At 31.3% G+C, this 20,726-nt stretch overlaps 1 protein-coding gene across 2 annotated transcripts in view; it reads left to right on the plus strand.

Annotated features, from left to right (window-relative positions):
* Su(var)2-10 (E3 SUMO-protein ligase Su(var)2-10) overlaps positions 1–20,726 on the plus strand; it is a 138,207-nt gene that overhangs the window by 43,183 nt on the left and 74,298 nt on the right. For both annotated transcript variants that reach the window (XM_067280637.1, XM_067280638.1), the window contains exons 4-7: positions 6,661–6,745; positions 14,250–14,391; positions 14,469–14,603; positions 18,837–18,942. In XM_067280637.1, coding sequence (XP_067136738.1) covers positions 6,661–6,745; positions 14,250–14,391; positions 14,469–14,603; positions 18,837–18,942 — 468 coding nt within the window. The remainder of the gene's footprint in view (positions 1–6,660; positions 6,746–14,249; positions 14,392–14,468; positions 14,604–18,836; positions 18,943–20,726) is intronic.

A 20,726-nucleotide genomic window follows, 5' to 3' on the forward strand; every position in this document is an offset into this window, starting at 1 on the left:
ATTGGCAAGAAAGAAATTTTACCTTGTCTGAAAAAATTAACTCAAGTGAATTGCATATAAAAAATGAGAATTAGTAACCAATAAACTTACCATTTAAATTAATTAGTTTAAATATCTAATCTTTTATATGTTTAATTAAATTTTTAAGAATTATTTTCGGAATTATGTTCCAAGCATCATGAATTGTAGCCTTCAGGTCTGTAACATTAGAAAATTGTTGACCATCCTTATATATCTGTTTCACAATGATCCCCACAAATTCTCCATTGGATTTATGTTGGGACTTAATGCAGGCTAATCCAAAAGTTGAATATTTTTCCTGGCAAACCTCTGCTTGGATACTGACAGATCTGAACTGAGGCATTATCCTGTTGAAAGATGTAATTCCTAGAACAAATTTTGGTGGTATATGGTAACAAATTAATTTGCAGCATATTTTGATAGTCAACAGAGTTCTTTATTCTATTATTTATTTATACTAAAGGGATTTTACCCCTTAAACCAAAGCTCCTCCCCAAACCATTACTGATCCTCCATCTTGAATCCTTTTGCTCCAGGGGCCATATTCTGGTCACTGTCTCTGGTCTCTCGTCTCTCACAAGATGGTTGCTGATTGGCTAATCCAAACACTGTCAGTTTTCTAGTTCTGGTTATAAAGTTTGTCAAGCTTCTATACAATTCCTTTTTGTTTATTAAATCCTTTTCTTCAGGAGGCAATTTGTTGCCGTAGGTAAGGCAGTCCCTAAAGAGGGTTTAGCCAATCAGCGACCGGCTTGTGAGAGACGGTGACCAGAATATGGCCCCAGTAATGTTCTTCCTTCTTTAGATTCTGCCAGTAAAATTTAAAGTCATCTGGTTTGTCTAAATTAAACTACTTTTTTCCACTAAAAATAAATAACTTTGGTCTATTCCTTGACCCAGCTGAGTCTAGTCTCTTTGTAGTGTGATTTAAGATAAGGTCTTTTCTTTACTCTCTTGAATTTAGCTTTTCCAGATTTTAACAGTGTGATCAACAGTTGGTTTTCAAACATAACTTTGCAAATGTTCTGTTGCCAATTGAAATATATGCCTTTGTTGTTGAACAGACACTTTTGTTATTCTTCAAGAATTTGATTTTCCTGTTAAACCTCCTTTCTACTGCAAAAATTTTCTTATTGTTGACTTAGCTCTATTTAATCTTCAAGCTATTTTACTTTGGCACTAAATGCTATCAACTGTCCAGGCATCAATTTTGACTTCTGCATAATCACTTAAATAATGTTTGGTACTATGAGTAAAAAATAACTTTCCAATGCTTCAACTGTGTCAAATATTTTTATATTCTTACACAGGAACAATATAAATATGAAAATGCAAACTGATGTTCATATATTTTTAACAAACAGTTGATAATTTTTTGGGACTAAAATTTCTGCTGACTTTTAAAAAAATATGGAAGATGCAACTTTGTAGCATTTTATTCATTTAATAAACATGATTAAAAACAAATGTTTTTTTTAATCTAGTTAATATTAATATAACTGAATTTTTTTTTTTAAATTTTAAAACAAATGTTGATAATTAATTGGGTAATTATTTTCTTTTTATGATTGAAAGCTGATTCTGTTGATACATGATGGTTTTAGTTTCTATGTTTAGACAGACAGATATATGAATAGATACATTTTCAATCCTGAAAATATTAATTTTATTATTAAATAGCATGCTAATTTCTTCATTTTTTGTCATTTATGGTTATGGTTTAGATAAAATTTCACTTTTTGTCATTGCTTGGTGCAGTTTGGCCCATGAGATCCTTTGTCATTAAGCCATGCCATCATAACCAAAGCATGATCACTTACTCGTCCGATTTAAATTCTGCCATTTTGTCCATTATTTACCAACAATACTCTTGCATAAAAATTAAATTTTTCAGGGAATTGATTATTCTTCAGCATTTGAGGAACTTATCACATTTAAGTATTCTGGTGTTAAAGGTATGAAATGTTTTTTGCCCCTGGAATTTGGTGTTATAATTTTGTTTTTTTCTGTATTAATCATACAGCTTCCACATGGGTTTTAACCACTTGACATCAGGATTGTGTAATAGATTAGATGATAAACTTGACTAAGGATAAATGCTTGTTGGCTATAATTTGAATAAATTGTAGACCTATAAATTTCCACTGTCATCCATCTCTCTCTTTCCTTAATCTCAATGGGATTAGATAGATGAAATTCAAGGCCAGATATGGAAAGCTTTGGAGCAGGAGGTCCTGATTAACTATATATGAACTTTTGATGCAAACCAGAAGTCATGTTATTTCAGTTCAAAACTTTTTCCCTGAAATGAGTTAGATAACTGGCATGATTCCATTTTCTCTTATTATCTGATAGAATCTATTAGCATCATGCTTTTTCCAGCAACAACACTTTAATATACAAATGTTTTCAGCTACATTCAGGGGCCTGTGTCAGGTTTCAACATTAACTAAATCAAATGTCTATAACAAAATACAAATATTACTTCAAGGATTGTGGCTCCATATTATCTATATTAAATGCTTATTTAATGAAGGAGGCAGTGTGATGTAAGAGTGAAAAATTAATACTTTTAGTGGCAAAGAAGCAAGGTTAATTCTGCATATGCATGGAGTTTGGTTTTTACAAATTCAGAACAAAAATGTATTCTTTTAAATATTGTTTAAATTTAGTTTGAACAGAGACTGATATTTGTTGGGAAGATATAGCTATCCTAATAAAGTACAAAAATGTTCCTTCTTGGTAAATTTAAAAGATTGGCTACTTGAAATAAGAATTTAATGTAAATAACAAAATGCAAGTTTGAAACATTTGTATTCTATTATGTCAAAAGCTTTGAAAATCAATATCTCTTAACTGTACATTTACACAGTCAGAATTACATAAATAACAAAATCAACTGATTAAATATGTTTATACGAGGTATTATAAATAACACAAAATGTTGGAAGAATCCACTAGTTAATGATTAGCCTTAGCAGGCTTCATTCTTACCTCATTAGCCACTGTAGGTTAATTCAACATTGCTGAGAGGATGTCACAAAGTTAAGATTGATTTTGCTCTCTCATATTTATACAAGATTTTTTTTCTGTAATTAATTAATTTGTTATCTTTTATAAATAATACAGTTGATTCCAGATGATAGGGCCATTGGTTAATCACATCAGATGGTTATTTGGGACACCAAATGATTGCCAGATAATATGCTTGTTATCATACAGTATGTTATACTTGTGCTAACTCAATAGTAAAGACGTGTATTTAGTATGATGATTTATTATTCTTATTTTTAAAATTTTGTAAAATTTCATATTCCTGACAAGACTGAAACAGTTTTTTGCCATTAGTGAATTGAAATTGCTTTACTTGAAATCAGAACTGCCTAATGTAACTTACTTCTGTCTGGCAGAGAGAAACAGATGCCAAAATCTACAATCACATGTTTGTATCATATGTGCCCATTCAACATTGAGGAAGTCCTCCATCAATGATTCTTTTGAAACTGGATAAAGTGTGTATATCAGAGCTAAAAACTAAGAATTAGCTAAAAAGATGGGAGATAAATTTCAAAGCAGCAGATTGCTGGTTTCAGTAATAGAAATCTAAGCATGACATTAAATTCGAGAAAGCAAATGACGAGAAGGATAATTTTGTAAGTACTTAATGATGGAAATCCACAAAATTATTCAATTTGCTTAGAAAATTTGTGCAGATGACATCTACAGTTGTATTTTGTAAAATTGGTTAATGGAGGCTAACCTTCTAGACATCAAAAATGGTATTTAATTGAAAAGTACTTACAATCTGATACCAGTCATCTGTAGTTCAATGCTGACAAAACAAGTATGTTTTATCAAGCCATGCCAAACTATTCTTTTAATGACAAACATTTGATATTGTTGAATTTAACCTTGAGACCATTTCAAGAGCAGTTTAACATTACAATTGTTTTTGCTACACAATACCCTGTGAGATTGAGGGATGGTGCTTTCAGTATGTTTCAACTAATAGTTACTCTTATAGCTAATCATGTCACTACATTTTGTCATGAGCAGACTATTGTCTTATTTCTTTTTGAAGTGTGTTGGACTACACTCATAGCCCATGTGAGCTAATGTAAAATGTGTATATTTAAATTCTACCGATTTTCTTCCTCTACTTGTTAACTCTGATGAGAATGATATAGAAAATGATAGTGATGATGGAGAAGAAAATTTTATAATAGAAGCTCTACATATATCTGACACAGAACAAATTGTCAACAAGCCAGAACATGCAGTAGAGGACTTGGATTGTCGACTGTCAAGTTTTTCTGATGCAAACTTCTTAAACAAAGACAATTTCAAGTGGGAAAAAAGTACTCCCACTAAGAACATATGGTACCTATTCTCACAATATCATTGGATTTCCCAGGGTCTAATGGAAATGCTAGGGCTGCAGAGTCACAACTCAAATGTTTGGAACTATTTTTAGATGTAGATGTTTTGAACATAATAGTACAATGTACTAACATTTACATCAAGAAAATAAAGAATTGCTTTAGATGTGAGAGAGATGCAAAGCTTACAGACCAGACAGAAATATGTGCATTTATTGGTATTTTACTGCTTTCAGGTTAAGTAGAAACAGAGAGAGCACAAAGCACATTTAGGATAATTCTAAAGGTTCTGGAGTTTGAATCATACTGTTTAGCAATGAGTGAAAATAGATTTCATTTTCTAATGCGTCGTCTGAGATCTGATGATATTTGTGATTGGGTACGAAGAAGAGAACTTGACAAGCTCGCACCCATACAAAAACTGTTTAAACTGTTTGTTCAAAACTTTCAATGTTTTTACTGGCAGTTGGTGCTTTGTAATTATTAAATTTACCTGAGAAATTAAATTAGGTTTTTGACTGATAGTTAATTCGGCCTTACATGATGATTAGAATATTATATATATATATGTTACAGTAAAAACCCATTTTTAGTGAAAATGCGTTTTAACTAGTTAAAACTAGAATTTACTGCTGTACATGTTTTGATTTTAGATAAAACTAAAATCAAACATTAACTTTTAACATTAGTTAAAACTAATTTTAGCTACATAAATATGTTTGGGGGGGAATAAATAAAGTGATGATTGGGATTAAAACATTTGTATTATTTAATACAATATTTATTGAAAATATTGGTCACACATCTGTGTTATTAACATTAATTAACCCTTTGTCCCTGAAGGTACCGATCGATCGGTACCCTGACTTTTTAAGCAAAACTTCGAGGGTACCGATTCGTCGTTACTTTGGTAAATATAAATTTTTGTAAAATTTATTAACAACAAATATAATCTCGTTCGATACGAAGTGAATAAAGTATAATAATTCATTATATTAGTTGATAGCAGTATAAAATTTTGATTTCAAACAAATGTTTGATATAATGTGCGATAATTTCACAACGAATAAACATACTTGCATAAGTGTTATATCGAATTGTACAAAACAATATTTTACATCTTTCTGGCTCAGTGCCAGCAAACAACTATGTAACTAGACAATGTTAATTTTCACAAAATGTTACAAATTATCAAGTTTGTGTGTCAGTTCTGATATAGTTATTTTTTTTTTCTTATAAATTTTTCTAATAAAATGCATTGAAAAATATTGTATTTAAAACTAAAGATATTAATAAATGTAAGTGATTTTTTTCATATAGATATAATGATAATTTGATTTTTGGTGACCTTTTAAATTAATATCACCTGACTGACCTATATTTTAGGAGGGATCGCAAAATAAACGTAAACAAGATGTCGGGGGAAAAGGGTTAAAGTGATATGAAATTCATCATACACTATAGGAACGTGTTAGCTGAATGACCTTGGTCGAAACAGTTTTTACTAAGCCATTTTGTTAAAATTTGTTTTGTCTAGTTAAAACTAGTTTTAACTCAAATTCATTTTTGACTAACAGTAAATTCTAGTTTTAACAATGACATCCAGTAAAAACTAGTTTCAACTAGTTAAAACACGTTTTAACTAAAAATGGGTTTTTACTGTAACATATACACTATGATTTACTAATTTGGAAAATTTAAATCAACTACATGTTTGAGGATAAAATATTAATATGAAAATACAAAACAATAATCAAATTACAAAAAACTTCTATAGTAACTAATGTAATAAATAAGTCTATAAAATGAATCATTCTGATGGATTTTAATTTACAATTTTTTAAAATAAGTTAGCTCATATATTAATTTTATTTAATATTACTGGATGTTTTGTAATCAAAATAAGACAAACTTCTAGATGTATTTTAACGTCTAAATAAAAGATAGTTTATATATTAAATGAATTGTTTGAAACTGTTAGTAAGTTTTGTACAGACTTCTAAATTAATTTTGTTAGATAATTTTAATAATTACATAATTTATGGTGTTATAAATATTTTTGATAGTAAATTACTTTATCAATTATAAGTGAATATAAGGTCACTAATGACTAATAAGTTCATCAATAGCCCAGTCATTTGTAAATTTAGAAAGTAGCCAGGATGAGTCAATGAAATTCCTTTTACTAGAAATCAAACATTAGATTTAATTTGATTACCATATGATCATATATTAATTTTCAAATTTTTAATATTTTTAGTGCCCTCGGGAAATGGTAGATTTCAAGAAAATAATTTCCAGTTTTTTTTCACACCTAAACAAGCAGGTGACATTGCTATGTCCAGGTAATTATTATTTATTTTTTAACTATCTTTATACTATAAGAAAAAGTCCAGAAAAATCTTTCAAAAATTTCAATAATTGGATAATAAAAATCTTTCAATAATTGGAAAATACCAAAGTTTCTTGGAATCTTATTTTGCATTTCATTATAAAAATTATAACCACATAAATTGTAACATATTTAATAATTTAGCTTTTTTCTTTCCTGTGTGTGTGTATGTGTATTTTTGTAAACTATGGAATAATAATTTTTCCGAATATTGATGTAAACCTGTGACAATTGTTGAAGCATATTGGTTGCTTCAAAAATAAGCATAGTTTGTAATGTAAAACCAGATAATCTGCCAACTTATCAGGCTCTAATAGGGTTAAGTTAATAATTAGGGTTCAAATCCTACTCTAGGCTGATTCTTTTCTTTCAGAAAACCTAAATTAAAATTAGTTTGTTATAATTATTAAAATTAACACAAGATGGCAGCCTAGTCACCCATCTATAAACAAATATTTCATATCAGGTTATAGGAAATCAAATAAACAACCCTACTACTCAATGCAATGCAATAACCACCAACCACTGCATTTGCATGGTAAGCAAAAGTTGCAGGTTTGAGTCCCGCTTCAGGCTGATTCTTTTCTTTTCTTCCAGTTTAATCTAAATTATTTAATTAAATATTATAATTATTAATTTTAATACGAGATGGCACCTAATGCCTCCCTCTAGTGCCAAATTCATTTATAATTATTTATTTCAAATTATAACCAGATTTATGGCAGTAGTTGGTGTGTTATTACAGGAAATCTTCATTAATTCAAACTTGAATAGTTTGAAATCCCTTTAGTTTGTAATTGTACTGTTTGTCCTAGCAGTGGATATAGAGATTTATACATTAAGGAATTCAGTTAGTTCAAAATACTACTACTACTACTAAATTGGAAGTGAAAATTTGTTTGAATGGTGGTATGCATATAATTTATTCAATTAGATCAAAGTACCTCCATACTATAAGAGAATAATGGACCAAGAACAACTTTTTAATCTGGTTAACATGGTTTTGTTTTTACAGTAACACATTTTCAGGTGTCACCTTATTCATAGACTACCCTTTTTTCCTTTATCCCTAAAATACATTTGGACATTTAACAGACTATGTACTGGATATGGAATAAGTTAAAAAAATTACTCCTTACTGGTTGTATAAACCATAGAGATGTGGATGCATTATCTACTGCTTGGAGATCATTTCGCAATAATTAATAATTCTATCAATTTTATATCTTATATCTATTCTTTTTTGTTATTCCGTATTTATGTCATTTATTTTATTTATTTATATTTAGTCTGCAAGGACATTTTCTGCAGGGACATAATTTTTATAATTGTTCCATAATCATTTTGTGTTCTATTTTTAATGTTCTGTTTTCTGTAACTGAGGAAAATTGTTTAAAACAATTGAAAACATTTTTATGCTATTAAATTCTTGCTGGATTGACAAAGGTGTAATTTTTTTAATACAGTTGGGTTTTGGGATTGCAAGATTTGGCTACAAGTAGCAGATTGAGATATTTGTAGGGGTATATGCTATTAGATTTGGGTTCTGGGCTAATTTTGAGTGTTTTGCTTTACTTTTTATAAACCTATCTGGCAAACTGTGAGGTTCTCACTGGACACACGTTGTTTGCCTGCAGTTATGTTATAATGAATGCTACTTTCATTAATTAATATCAGTGGCATAGCGTAGTGGGGGCGGCAGGGGCGGCCCGCCCCGGGCGGCACTTTTAGGGGGCAGCAAAATTTCACAATAAATACACAGTACATATTACACCTGTACAATACACAATAATGATGATTGTTCTTTGCCGAAAAGTTCTTTAGAATTACTGTATATTTTAGTCTTTTGAATTGAGATACCTATATAAGGGGGCGGCAAAATTTTCCTCTGCCCCGGGTGGCTGACACCCACGCTACGCCACTGCATTATATGTAGCTGTATTTTATTTGCTTAATAAATTACATCAGTTACTCAGCATTTGGCATATTGTATAAAAATATGTAAATCTTGGATAAATTGAAGTCCTGGTTTTGTTCCTTGAATTTCAAACTGATGAGAATTTCCTGTACCTTATTTTTTCCTGCAGATTACAGATACAAAAGCTTTAATTTTTTAGTTTTGTAAAACTTTTGTTTCAATATAAATCTGTTTAACATCAAAAGTGAGTTATCTGTTTAGTTAAGATTGTATTAAAAAATTCATAATAATAATTTTAACATTTTGAACTTATAAAATATATAATATCAATATATAAAAATTAGTTTTAAAATACTTATATTATTTCAGAAAAAATTTTAAAAATTAAAGAAGGGATAGTTGATTGAATGCTTTTTTTATGATAAAAAATGTTTAACTAAGATTAAATGTAATCAAATACAAACTGAATTTATGATTTAAACTGACTGTTGTTGTTCAAAGAATGTGTGAATATTTCTAATGAATTTGCATGTTTTTATGAGGACTTCCAGTAGTATTACATACAAGCACAATATGATATATGATTTGTGGGCCTCTGTTACCTGTTAATTATTCATAAAATCATTGTTGCAACTTGAAACATGTAGCATTAAGTGATTTTTTTTTTCATGGTTATTTTCATTAATGTATTGTATCACCACAAAAAACAACAAAAAAAATCTTAAAAGTGCTTTCATAAACAAAGAAAACATATTAATTATTGAAAACAAATTTAAGAATCTTATATGTAATTGTATGTAAACTTAAGAATTGATGTTCTATATAATGAAATTTCAAAAAAACAATTGGAAAATACCAAAGTTTATTGGATTTTCTTCAAGTTTCCTTCAATATAGATAATTGTATATTAAATCTTGTCATTTCAAGATCACAATTGAATATAAATCAAAGTTTAAATAAACTTTTTCAAATTTATGCAAAAATATGTGGTTTAATAGTGTAATGTCATGTATATTCAAAACTATGATGATGTGCTTGTTACCATTAAGCAAAGAAGTTTGTAATTAAGATGCACTACAATTTATGTACTATACATACAACCACCACAAACAATTTAACAGGTTGCTGGAGAACTAAGGTGTAAAATTGTTTAGTTAAATGGAATCCAGTTGACATTTATGGTTTTATATGGCATTACCAGCCAAGAAGTACAGGAAATTGGTTTTGAAGTTAAGTAGGACTAAAGGCAAATTGGAATTTTTTGGTACAAAATTGATACAAAAATATCATTACTGCATTAATGATGTTTATCTTTTGTCTTTCCATTGTTTACAAACTGTGGTATATGGTTTCCTGCTTAAGAATTTGAAGTAGCTAACTTAGACAGTTTCTAGTATCAGGAGCATGTTCAGGGTCCATACAGACCTGGAAAGTCAGGGAATAAGATTTTAGCAGGGAAAGTCAAGGAATCCTCAAATACTTCGGAATCTGTCTGTCACTCTTACTCTTCCTTGATTCGAATACATTTTTAAATTCAGTTTGGTATAGGGAGGCCTACGAAAACTGAAGCAACCAAACAAATGGTAAGATTTATCGCACTTATATCTCGTAAACTATAAATGATGATCTAACAATTTAAACTTCTACACACAAAGAACACCAGGATGAAATCAATCCCGTACCAGGAACCTGTTACCGGTGTGGTGATACGACAGATAAATATATCACAAATGTTTTCGAACATTAATAGTTCTTCCTCAGGCGATACAAAAAAACAAGCAACGGAACATAGGACAAAATAGAACATGAATATTTAAAATTAGAATCGAATCCACGTCTTGTGTAAGAATGTTGTGTTGGACATGCATATTTCATGTAGGTAGTCTGTAATCAAAGATCGGTGTCCGTGAGGGCCTGCCAGGCAACAGACAAATTCAGCTCCTCTTTGAAATTTATGCAGGTGGTGGTGGTGCGGCTAGTTTTTTAAATGGAAATAGCCTCCAATCGTCTCAGGTGCTCAGGGAGAGGTGAAGTGATGATGACACTCACTTGGTTGAAGGTGGCCTCAATGTCAGGGTCAGTCGTGTAAACAGCAAGAGCAGCAGTGTTCCTTCCAATCCGAATGTCTGCAGTGTGCTCATGTATTCTAACTCCCAAGAAGCATCTGGTGGAACCGATGTAAATAAGGTCCCTATCACACCTGTGGTCCTTAAAAGGGATGGAGTAAATGCCTGGGAGTCTGTTCTGATTGGGAGAGTCTTTCCCGTTATCTGTACGTGATCTGAAAGTGGCGTTTGTTGGCGATCTCCATATATAACAATTTAATGTATGGATTAAATGTGTGATGGGGACATATGTTTCATCTTCTGGTCGGTTGTCACTGCAGGTGTGGATGGTGGACCCACATACGGAGCAGTGGTAACAATTAATCAATATATTGGATCAGATTAGGGTACCTGTGGTTGGTTGCTATGTGTTTAATAGATGTTAGTTCTGAGGCTAGAACATGCAGGGTGGAGGAATGTGAAAATGCCTTCCTGATTAAAGCATTAAAGGCTGGTGGTCTTGTACTGGAATGGGTCACATGACCCAACCAGGATGTAAAGCAGGGGTGGCCAACATGAGGCCTGCAGAGCTAGGTCAAATGAACGTAAATGTTAACTTTATTGTACATATCACCAAAAGAACATTACGTCATGAATTATTCGTATCATGTATTTTTAAATTATAGCTAAGAGAAATTTGAAATATCTCTCATTTTTGGAAAAATTCATAGATTTTAGCTATTTCAAACATCCCGCTATTTGACACTCAAGGTTACTTAGTTTTTTGTCCTGATGCTAGATGTTGATAAAATTTAATATGAGACTTCAACTTCAGCTATATATACATAACTCCTACTCAAACACCGGATTGTAAATAATTCTTCACCCAAAAACCTAATAACCGGTGCCAGTCCACTTAAATTATATGGCAAATGCTTTCGGACACTTCACTATGCCCTTCCTCAAGCCTTCTAATCTTCTTATAACGAATTTTCGAACAAACGAACGCATATTTCCGTTACGCACGTGCCAGCCGAATAAAATTTAAAAATTAAAAAATAGAACATCCCAAATTCCAACCGTTCAATTATCTTCTGTAAACGAAGCTTCCTCCGAACATTCTATCTGTTTTGCTATTTACAAATTCCTACAACGCCCCGCCCTTCCTCTAAAGAGCGATGATGTTAGAAAATTCGTTATAAGAAGATTAGAAGGCTTGAGGAAGGGCATAGTGAAGTGTCCGAAAGCGTTTGCCATATAATTTAAGCGGACTGGCACCGGTTATTAGGTTTTTGGGTGAAGAATTATTCAGCTATATATATTCTGTGGTCTTTGGTGTTTTCAGTAAGCTCGCAATGCTATCGGGCTCATACTCATAACTACTATCAGTCCAGCTTGACAAAGTTCTGTGTTATTCTGTAGTTTCATTTTATTATCACCACTGCATCTGGAGAGATTTTGTGATCGACGTTAATATACATATTTATAATAACAGTTCAAACTACTTTAACCAAGTAGCCTGTTTACCATATCGATTCTATAAGTAAGTAAACCCTGAAACGTTTTATTTATGTAATTCAAATTTAAAAATGGGAAATTTTCCTTAGGCATCGACAAAAATTCAACTCGGGACGACACACAATGGACAGAAATGTTTTCAGTTCAAAACGAAGACCTAACATGGCGTCAACTAGTAACGACATTGGACCAAAGAAGAGAAGAATCACAGAAGAATTTAAGTTTCATCAAGATAGGTGGACTATAAACTATTTTTTCGTGGAAATTAAAACAAAGCCCATATGCTTGATATGCAACAAATCTATTTGTTTTGAAAGAGTATAACATCAAACGGCACTACGAGACTAAACATGCAAATAAGTTTGATAAGTACAAAGGGCAATTTCAACAAGACCAAGTAAATGATTTAAAAAAAGAAATTAGGTGCATGGCCTGGCAGGAAATATTATTTCTGAAAAGGTTGGCCACCCCTGATGTAAAGGGAGCCTTACCTGGTCTATGATAGACTGAGGTGTGGACTGTCAACGCTTCGACCTTGACGTTTAGGTCTAAGAAGTGGACCTCCGTGCTGTTAGTCTGTTTGATTTCTATGGTTAAGCCATGTGTGTTGTCATTAATTGATTCCACAAATGCCATCATGTTGGGTACATTTTTCCATAGGATGATGATATCATCTACATACCTTTTATATAAGATGATGATTGAAAGAAACTGAGGCAGGATCTTGTGCTCCAACTATGTGGTGATCATTTTGCATAAGTCCCCAGATACTGGGTTCCCCATGGGGACCCCCCTTTTTTGCATGTAAACAGTTCCATTGAACAGAAAAAACGAATTATAGCATATCAGGTGGGCCATCTCTAGTACTTGTTGGTGCAAGGTGTGATCTCCAACAGTACTGAAGAGACGGTCCCTGAAAACGCAAAAAGCTGGGGGGAGCTCCAGTGAGGGGTATAAAGACTTAAAGTCCGAGATAGTGATAAACTGTGGTAGTGAGGAGAGATCTTTCAGGAGGGATATGAGGTCCTTTGAGTTAGTGACAGGTACCCCTCAAGGTGGGGGGATATTAAGAAGTGGGTGCCCTTCTCCAGTTTACGAGTGGGAGCTCTAGCTTTATCCACAACAGGCTGTAGTTGCTGTCCTTGTTTATGGGTCTTGGCAAATGTGAAGAGCCTGGGAGAGTCGTGGGAATCAACAACTATGTTACCCAATTCCAGGCGTTTAATTAGCTTGGAATGGGCTAATTTCTTGACCCTGGATTGTAGTTTGTCGACCAGATCTTCATCCTCTCTATCACACTGTGTTAGGTTAATGTATTCTGTTAATCTTTGCTCATATGTGGCATGTTTCATAATAACCAATGATTTAGATATATCGGCTCTGACCATAGTGATGTTGTTGAGTCTCGTCCACTTAGTGGTGCACTGTATTTTGCTTTTCAATTCTGCCACTTCAGAAGGTTCTTTAGATTTTTTAATTTTAAGCATAGCCATCCATTTATAATAATCTTTTTGCGTATCAGACAGACCTTTTATTAGGTTTTCCAAATTGGGAATGAGGTTCAAAGCTCTGGCTTTAGGAGGGGGAGGAGCGAAGGATAGTTTGTATTTCAGCACTTCCACGACATACTCAGGTGGTTGTAGGTCATCCCAAATGATGAATGGGAATGTCGGGTGTGCGTAAGTCTTGGGCACTTGAAAGCACAAGATCCACTGTAGTTTATTGTGATACCGTCTCCTTAGGCTGGCACTTAATCGATCTTGGATAGTAATCGATCCTCAATTTCAACAAGATTGAGGACTCTTTGTTCTTTCTGGATCTGGAAACATTAACACGGGAGAATTCCAGACTGGTTACTATCCATACTGAATTAATTATTATTGACTGAGTATATGAATAAAATTTTAATAAACTTGAATTAAATTTTTTGTCTAAAATATTTTTGAAATATCTAATGAGAAGAATATTTTTTTTAGGGATTTGAGACCTGGTGCCAAAAATGATTATTCAGTTCAAGTACAATTAAGGTTTTGCTTATTAGAAACCAGTTGTGAACAAGATGATAATTTTCCTCCCAGTATTTGTGTAAAAGTCAACCAGAAAATGTGTCCATTACCGGTAATTATGATCTAATTAAGAAAGTAAGTTTTTTATATTTAAAAATTTTTTTATTTTGTTTCTTAATTTTTTCCCAGAATCCTATTCCAACAAACAAACCTGGTGTGGAACCAAAAAGACCAAGCAGGCCAGTTAATATTACTGGTTTGTGTAAATTATCTCCTACTCATGGAAATACTATTACAGTTTCTTGGGCATCAGAATATGGTAGAGTAAGTATTTTTAAAACAAAGATTCTTTTAGCCAAAATGAAAAATCAGTTAAATTGATTTTATAGTACATTATCATTATCCTCCTGATTAATGCAGATTTAAAATGTAATATAAGGAAAAAACTTGTCAAGTTGAACTTCTTTATCTATAACTCCAATCTGATATCAAAGAAAATTTATTTATTACAATTTCAGATTAAAACATATCATCTTTAAATTCAATTAAAATATAATTATATGGAATATGAAACGTTACATATATTATTTGCATATAATTGGCTTATTAAGACTTATTAATTATGTTAGCTTTTCTTACTAATTAACCCTTTTGCCACCGTTTGCCCCGCCCCCTGTTTATGTTTATTTTGTAAACGGACTGAGGGCAATATAGGTCAGTCAGGCAATATAAATGTAAAAATTCACCAAAAATCAAATTATCATTATATTCATATGAAAAAAATCACGTACCTTTACTAATATCTTTAGTTTTAAATACAATATTTTTTAATAAATTTTATTAGAGAAATTTATGAGAAAAAAATAATATCATAACTGACATTCAAACTTAAAAATTTGTTACTTTTTGTCAAAATTAACATTGTCCAGTTACTTCATTCTTATTGACACTGAGCCAGAACGATGTAGAATATTGTTCTGTACAATTCAATATAAAATTTATGCATGTATGTTTATTGGTTTGAAATTATCGCACATTATATCAAACATTCATTTGAAAACAAAACTTTATTCTGCTATCAACTAATATAATGAACTAATATACTTTATTCACTTCATATCAAACAAGATTATATATTTTTGTAATAAACATATGATTACCAGTAGCAATACATGTAACTTTTGCTGATATTTTCGATTGAAATAAAAATAAAAACTAAAAAAATATATAAAATATCAGAACTGAAGGTCATAACTTGAATATTTATAACATTATCCTCTTGATATTTTGACGTATTATAGCTGAATGAACTTATTATAGCATGAATGAACTTATAATAGTAATATTATTGCGTGAATATGCTAAAAATGAAATAAAATATTATCAGAAAATGAAAAATTAAGAAAAAAAACGATAATTAAAATTTTTTAAGTCAACAAAACACCACCTGGACAAAAATATGTGAAACAGACAATAAACAAGATGCTGCCGTCAAGTGCTGACATCTGTTGTCAATAAATTTTATAAAAATTGATTTTTAACAGCGTAACGATCAATCGGTACCCTGGCCTTTTTGCTTATCAATTAGGCATATGATGGATTGGGACCCCAGTTGCAAAAGGGTTAAATGTGATAACTGAAATGTAATTAAAGTCAATAGAAGTTTTAAGTGCAAAAAATAAGTTAGTAGAAATGATATTAAATTGGCATCAAATATTTATATGATAAAACTGTTTGATTTTCAGGCTAGCTAAGATCATAAACATTTACAGTACATTTATTTTTTATAACTGTACACTGTATGAAACTGATTTATTTAAAACACAAATTTGAAATTTAAAATAATATTGAATAACTTAAAAAGTACAAAAAGTTTTGAATAACCTTAGAGATCGTAATGAGCTAGCTTCCAGATATTTTGGCTGGCACCTGTAAAAATAAATTTTATCATCCCTGTTAATATTATATATATAATAAAATGTGAAATAGTAAGAAATAATTCCAAATTGTATAGTACATTTATTTTTGTGATTATTATTATTATTTTTATTTATTTTTTTTTGTAAAATTACAAAAATAAGTGGACTACAGTGCAGATGTGAGTTTATGATTGTCTTCATTTGATTTTGCTGGCTGTCATTTTTGTGCAGGACTGACTTTGAGTGACAATAAAATACAAATAAATGAGTTCGCAACTTTATATATAGATACAAGATAGTGACATATACACTATCTATATATATATATATATATTTTTTTTTCCTGTTCATTATAACTGAAATCAAACATTTTTTCCTGCATGTCATATGATGTCCTCTTGACTTCTTTGATATGGTTGGTTGAAACAGAAGTTGTTTAACTGAAAAGCAGCATATGGTGTTTGGAAAGTTTGCAAACAGAAGTGGTACAAGATTGACATCAAATAGTCAGAAAGATCTTCAGTTTGTGAAAGCAACATTGTTGGGTAATTTACAGAAGTAACAGAGAACATAATGTAACAAAGGAAATTTTTTATTTGCTCAATGACTTTTCTTATAATAAACTTACTCAAAAATAACTGAATAAACCTCTGTATAATTGAAGTTATAAATGTCAGAAATTTAAATTACAGTATACATCAAGCAAATACAGTCGAGTTTGCATAAGTCAACACCCCAAGGGGAAGTGGAAATGTGTCGAGTTATCCGATGTGATGACTAAAGTGAAGTTGGGAAAAAAAAACCACAAAACCACAATTAGGAAAATACAGTAGTGTGTTATACAGTAGTATAGGATTACAATACATTGTATCCTCCATTTACAATTACTCTGTCCATGAAAAACTGAAAAATTCGTTTAGTGTTGTTGGTTTTGAGCACTTACTTAACTGTCTTGACTTTCTTTTTCAACGATCACAATGCCTTGAAAACATCATCTTTGCAGTTGTCAATTGTTAGCAAGTAACGTCTAAGGATTCTTAATGTCTCTAGCGTGAGAAAATGCAAAATTGGATTCTGGTGTGACGATGTAGATTGTATATTTTCTTTTTGTTTATCTATTTTTATTTATACATAAAAATACATAAAATGTTAAGGCATTTTTATTAATATGTATATATGTATATACATATATATATATATATATATATATATAATATATATATATTACATACATTAATTATATATTAATAAATAAATCGACCCTCTGCTGAAAAAAAATGAGTTCTCACCACACGTGTGGAGTGAGAATTCATTTTTTCAGGAGGGGGTGACGACTTATCAGAGTGTGGGACAGCAAAAGTATGTTGACTTATCCAGTAGTGACGAGTTAAATGGTGTCAAGTAAACTGGAGTTTTTTAACATTAATGCCTATGTAAGTCAGCCGGGACCACAGAAAACTGACTACTTAACCGATGGTGTTGAGTTATCCGGGTGACGACTTATGCAGAGTCGACTGTAATTAAAATTATTAACATTTAAAGTACTAGTTAAGTATACATCATATTCTTACCCAGCAGAATTAATTAAAAAACTTAATCAAACACCTTAATGTTCGCTGAGAGATTTTTAATGAAACGAACAAACGTTTTCGATCTAATCGTTACATCATCTTCAGGTTCTTAAATGGAACACAAATTTCAAAATTCAAAACATTAATAACCAATAACATTAATAAAATAACTGATACATTATAACAGATACAACAAGTGTAAAATAAGAACTTATTACTCGTACCCATGTATTAATATTACCTAACCTAACCGGAAATAATTCAATTTAAAATATACTAAAGTTCAAGCGCCTCTTATAAGTTTTTGACGGCATATTTCCAAGCCGACGGAAGACCCTCCGCGTCTCTTGCGTTAATGCATTTTTCTTTTAGCTTGCTTCTGTAAATTTCCATCTTTTCAGCTGTTCCTGCCAAAGTTGGGGAATGTACCTGTTTTATGATTTTCGCCTCATTCCATCGTACCAAGGAACCTTCAGCTTGCCCCATCTGGGCTAGTACTGTTGTATTGGACCCTTTTCTAATATCATACTTATGTTCCTTCATCCTTATTCGTAGGTTTCTAGTGGTAACCCCCACGTACTCTTTATTAATACCTAACTTATAAGAGGCGCTTGAACTTTAGTATATTTTAAATTGAATTATTTCCGGTTAGGTTAGGTAATATTAATACATGGGTACGAGTAATAAGTTCTTATTTTACACTTGTTGTATCTGTTATAATGTATCAGTTATTTTATTAATGTTATTGGTTATTAATGTTTTGAATTTTGAAATTTGTGTTCCATTTAAGAACCTGAAGATGATCTAACGATTAGATCGAAAACGTTTGTTTGTTTCATTAAAAATCTCTCAGCGAACATTAAGGTGTTTGATTAAGTTTTTTGTACTAGTTAAGACTAATAATAAAATTAGTTATGTTTTGAGTCTTATGAGGTTTGGAAAGTTTTCATGTACAAATACATTTTGGAAAATACAGAACTAACAATAGATAGAAAAATGCCATAAAAACTTAAGATTGATTTTTCATGTTTTATCTTTTTAATTAATATAATATAAATATTTTTTAGGCATATGCTGTTGCTGTGTATTTAGTACAGAGATTGGGTTCTTCAACATTATTGCAAAGATTAAAAGCATCAGAAGTAAGAAATCCAGATCACACAAAAGCAATGAGTAAGTTGTAAGACATTAAAAATTTTATAAATTTTATCTAAATTACTTCAGAACTTTTATAAATTCTAAAAGGCTTTGTTTTATGGTGTGAATAGGTATTAGTATTGAATGGATCTTGAGATTTTTATATTATTAGTAAGTTTGACATTTGAAATGCTTGATTTGGGTCAAGTCAAAAACATTACAATAATAAAAAAATAATTTGGTTTTTTTCAACTAGCAATCATGATTCAGTGAAACAGTATATTGAAATTATTGAATTCTACAGTAGTTACTGAAATTAAAGTAATTATTAAACATAGTGGAATCCCACTATCTCAACACTCAAATAATTCAACATTTTTCTCTATTTTGGTTGCTCTGATATATTCTATGGGAGAAAAACCTCTAAATTGACATTGTCAACAGGTAACCCATTAACTCTACCTACATTCAATATATATAGTTTTTAAAAAGAAAAGACAAGTTTTTCTGAGAATTTTCACTCCTGTTGTGTGAATGCCTCACACAACAAGGATTTACCATGAACTGGATGTTACAGTACACAAAAATACACCACTGAAAACTTTGCTTCAGTTCAGTTGAATTTGAATTCCATGGATGTTCTTTTGAAGAATTATATTTTTAGAACAAGTTTAACCTAAAGCTGGATTTAGGAGGAATCCAAAAATATTTATGGAGTTTTGAATTTTTGTCACTGGATTGAACTTTTTTTTTAGTGGTGTATTCTTGTGTGAACACCTCTACACAGCATTTTTTTCTTTCATCTTTTTTCAATCTGACTCCCCTACCCCACAAAAACCGCTGTTATCTCAATCCCTTCAACTGGGAAAAACCCTAGGTGACATTTTGTTGTGATAAAGGCAGTGTGTGTCAGCGGAGTAAAGTGAAAAGTGAACTGCTTGGTTTGAACACAGTTTAATCTAGGCTGTATATACTACACATACCAAAAAAACAAAGGGAGATAAGATATGAAGTATAAGAATGTAGTTATATAACAAAAGTCTAGACATCATCTGGAATGTCCCTAGGAGAGTGTCATGATACTCTCACCAACACACTTTCTGGTTACAGTTCTGTCCATTAAGTGTTCAAAGTCCATTTTGTTCATTTGCTTACGGTAGCTGTATACAGCACATTTTTTATTTGATTAAGGCAATGTCACACATGGGTAATCTGCCAAGAGGAAGGTTTTTTTAGGGAAAAACTGGTCACTGTGTAGGCATTACTGATATGAAGAAAACCTAGAATACACCATGTGGCCTGTCCATTGGCAAGATGCAAACACTGAACACTGGTAGTTGGTTGTGGGGTTTTTTCCACTCAGCTACTGGAACTGCACATTTTTATGATGGCTCTACAAAAACTACAGTCATTAACACTTAAAGCAAAAGCTAAAATTTTAAAGGCTTGAATTGACAACCTGTGAGAAAACACATTCAAATGTCCAACTTCAGTCTTGTTGAAGCTATTCTAATGTCATTTAAATCTGTGCAAGAGTTATTAATTCCTATATCTGGTCCACTTATTCAACAGAAGACTAAAGATTTCAGTGAGAAATTGGTTGTAATGGATTTCCCTGCTAGCAATGGCTAGTTAAATTGATTCAAGCAGAGCCAGGAGATAAACTTTTTGGTCTGTTTGTGATGAGAAGCCTTCTGTTCCCAAAGACAGAATCAGGCATTGCAAAGATAACACCTTGAAAAAGAAATGAATTCTATACCAGCAACTTTAACTTTGACCAAAACTAGCCTTTTCTAAACAATTGTTTCCAGATATTGGTT

The sequence above is a fragment of the Centruroides vittatus genome, unplaced genomic scaffold, assembly GCF_030686945.1.
Source record: "Centruroides vittatus isolate TY-2023 unplaced genomic scaffold, ASM3068694v2 contig_888, whole genome shotgun sequence".
Lineage (NCBI taxonomy): Eukaryota > Metazoa > Arthropoda > Arachnida > Scorpiones > Buthidae > Centruroides > Centruroides vittatus.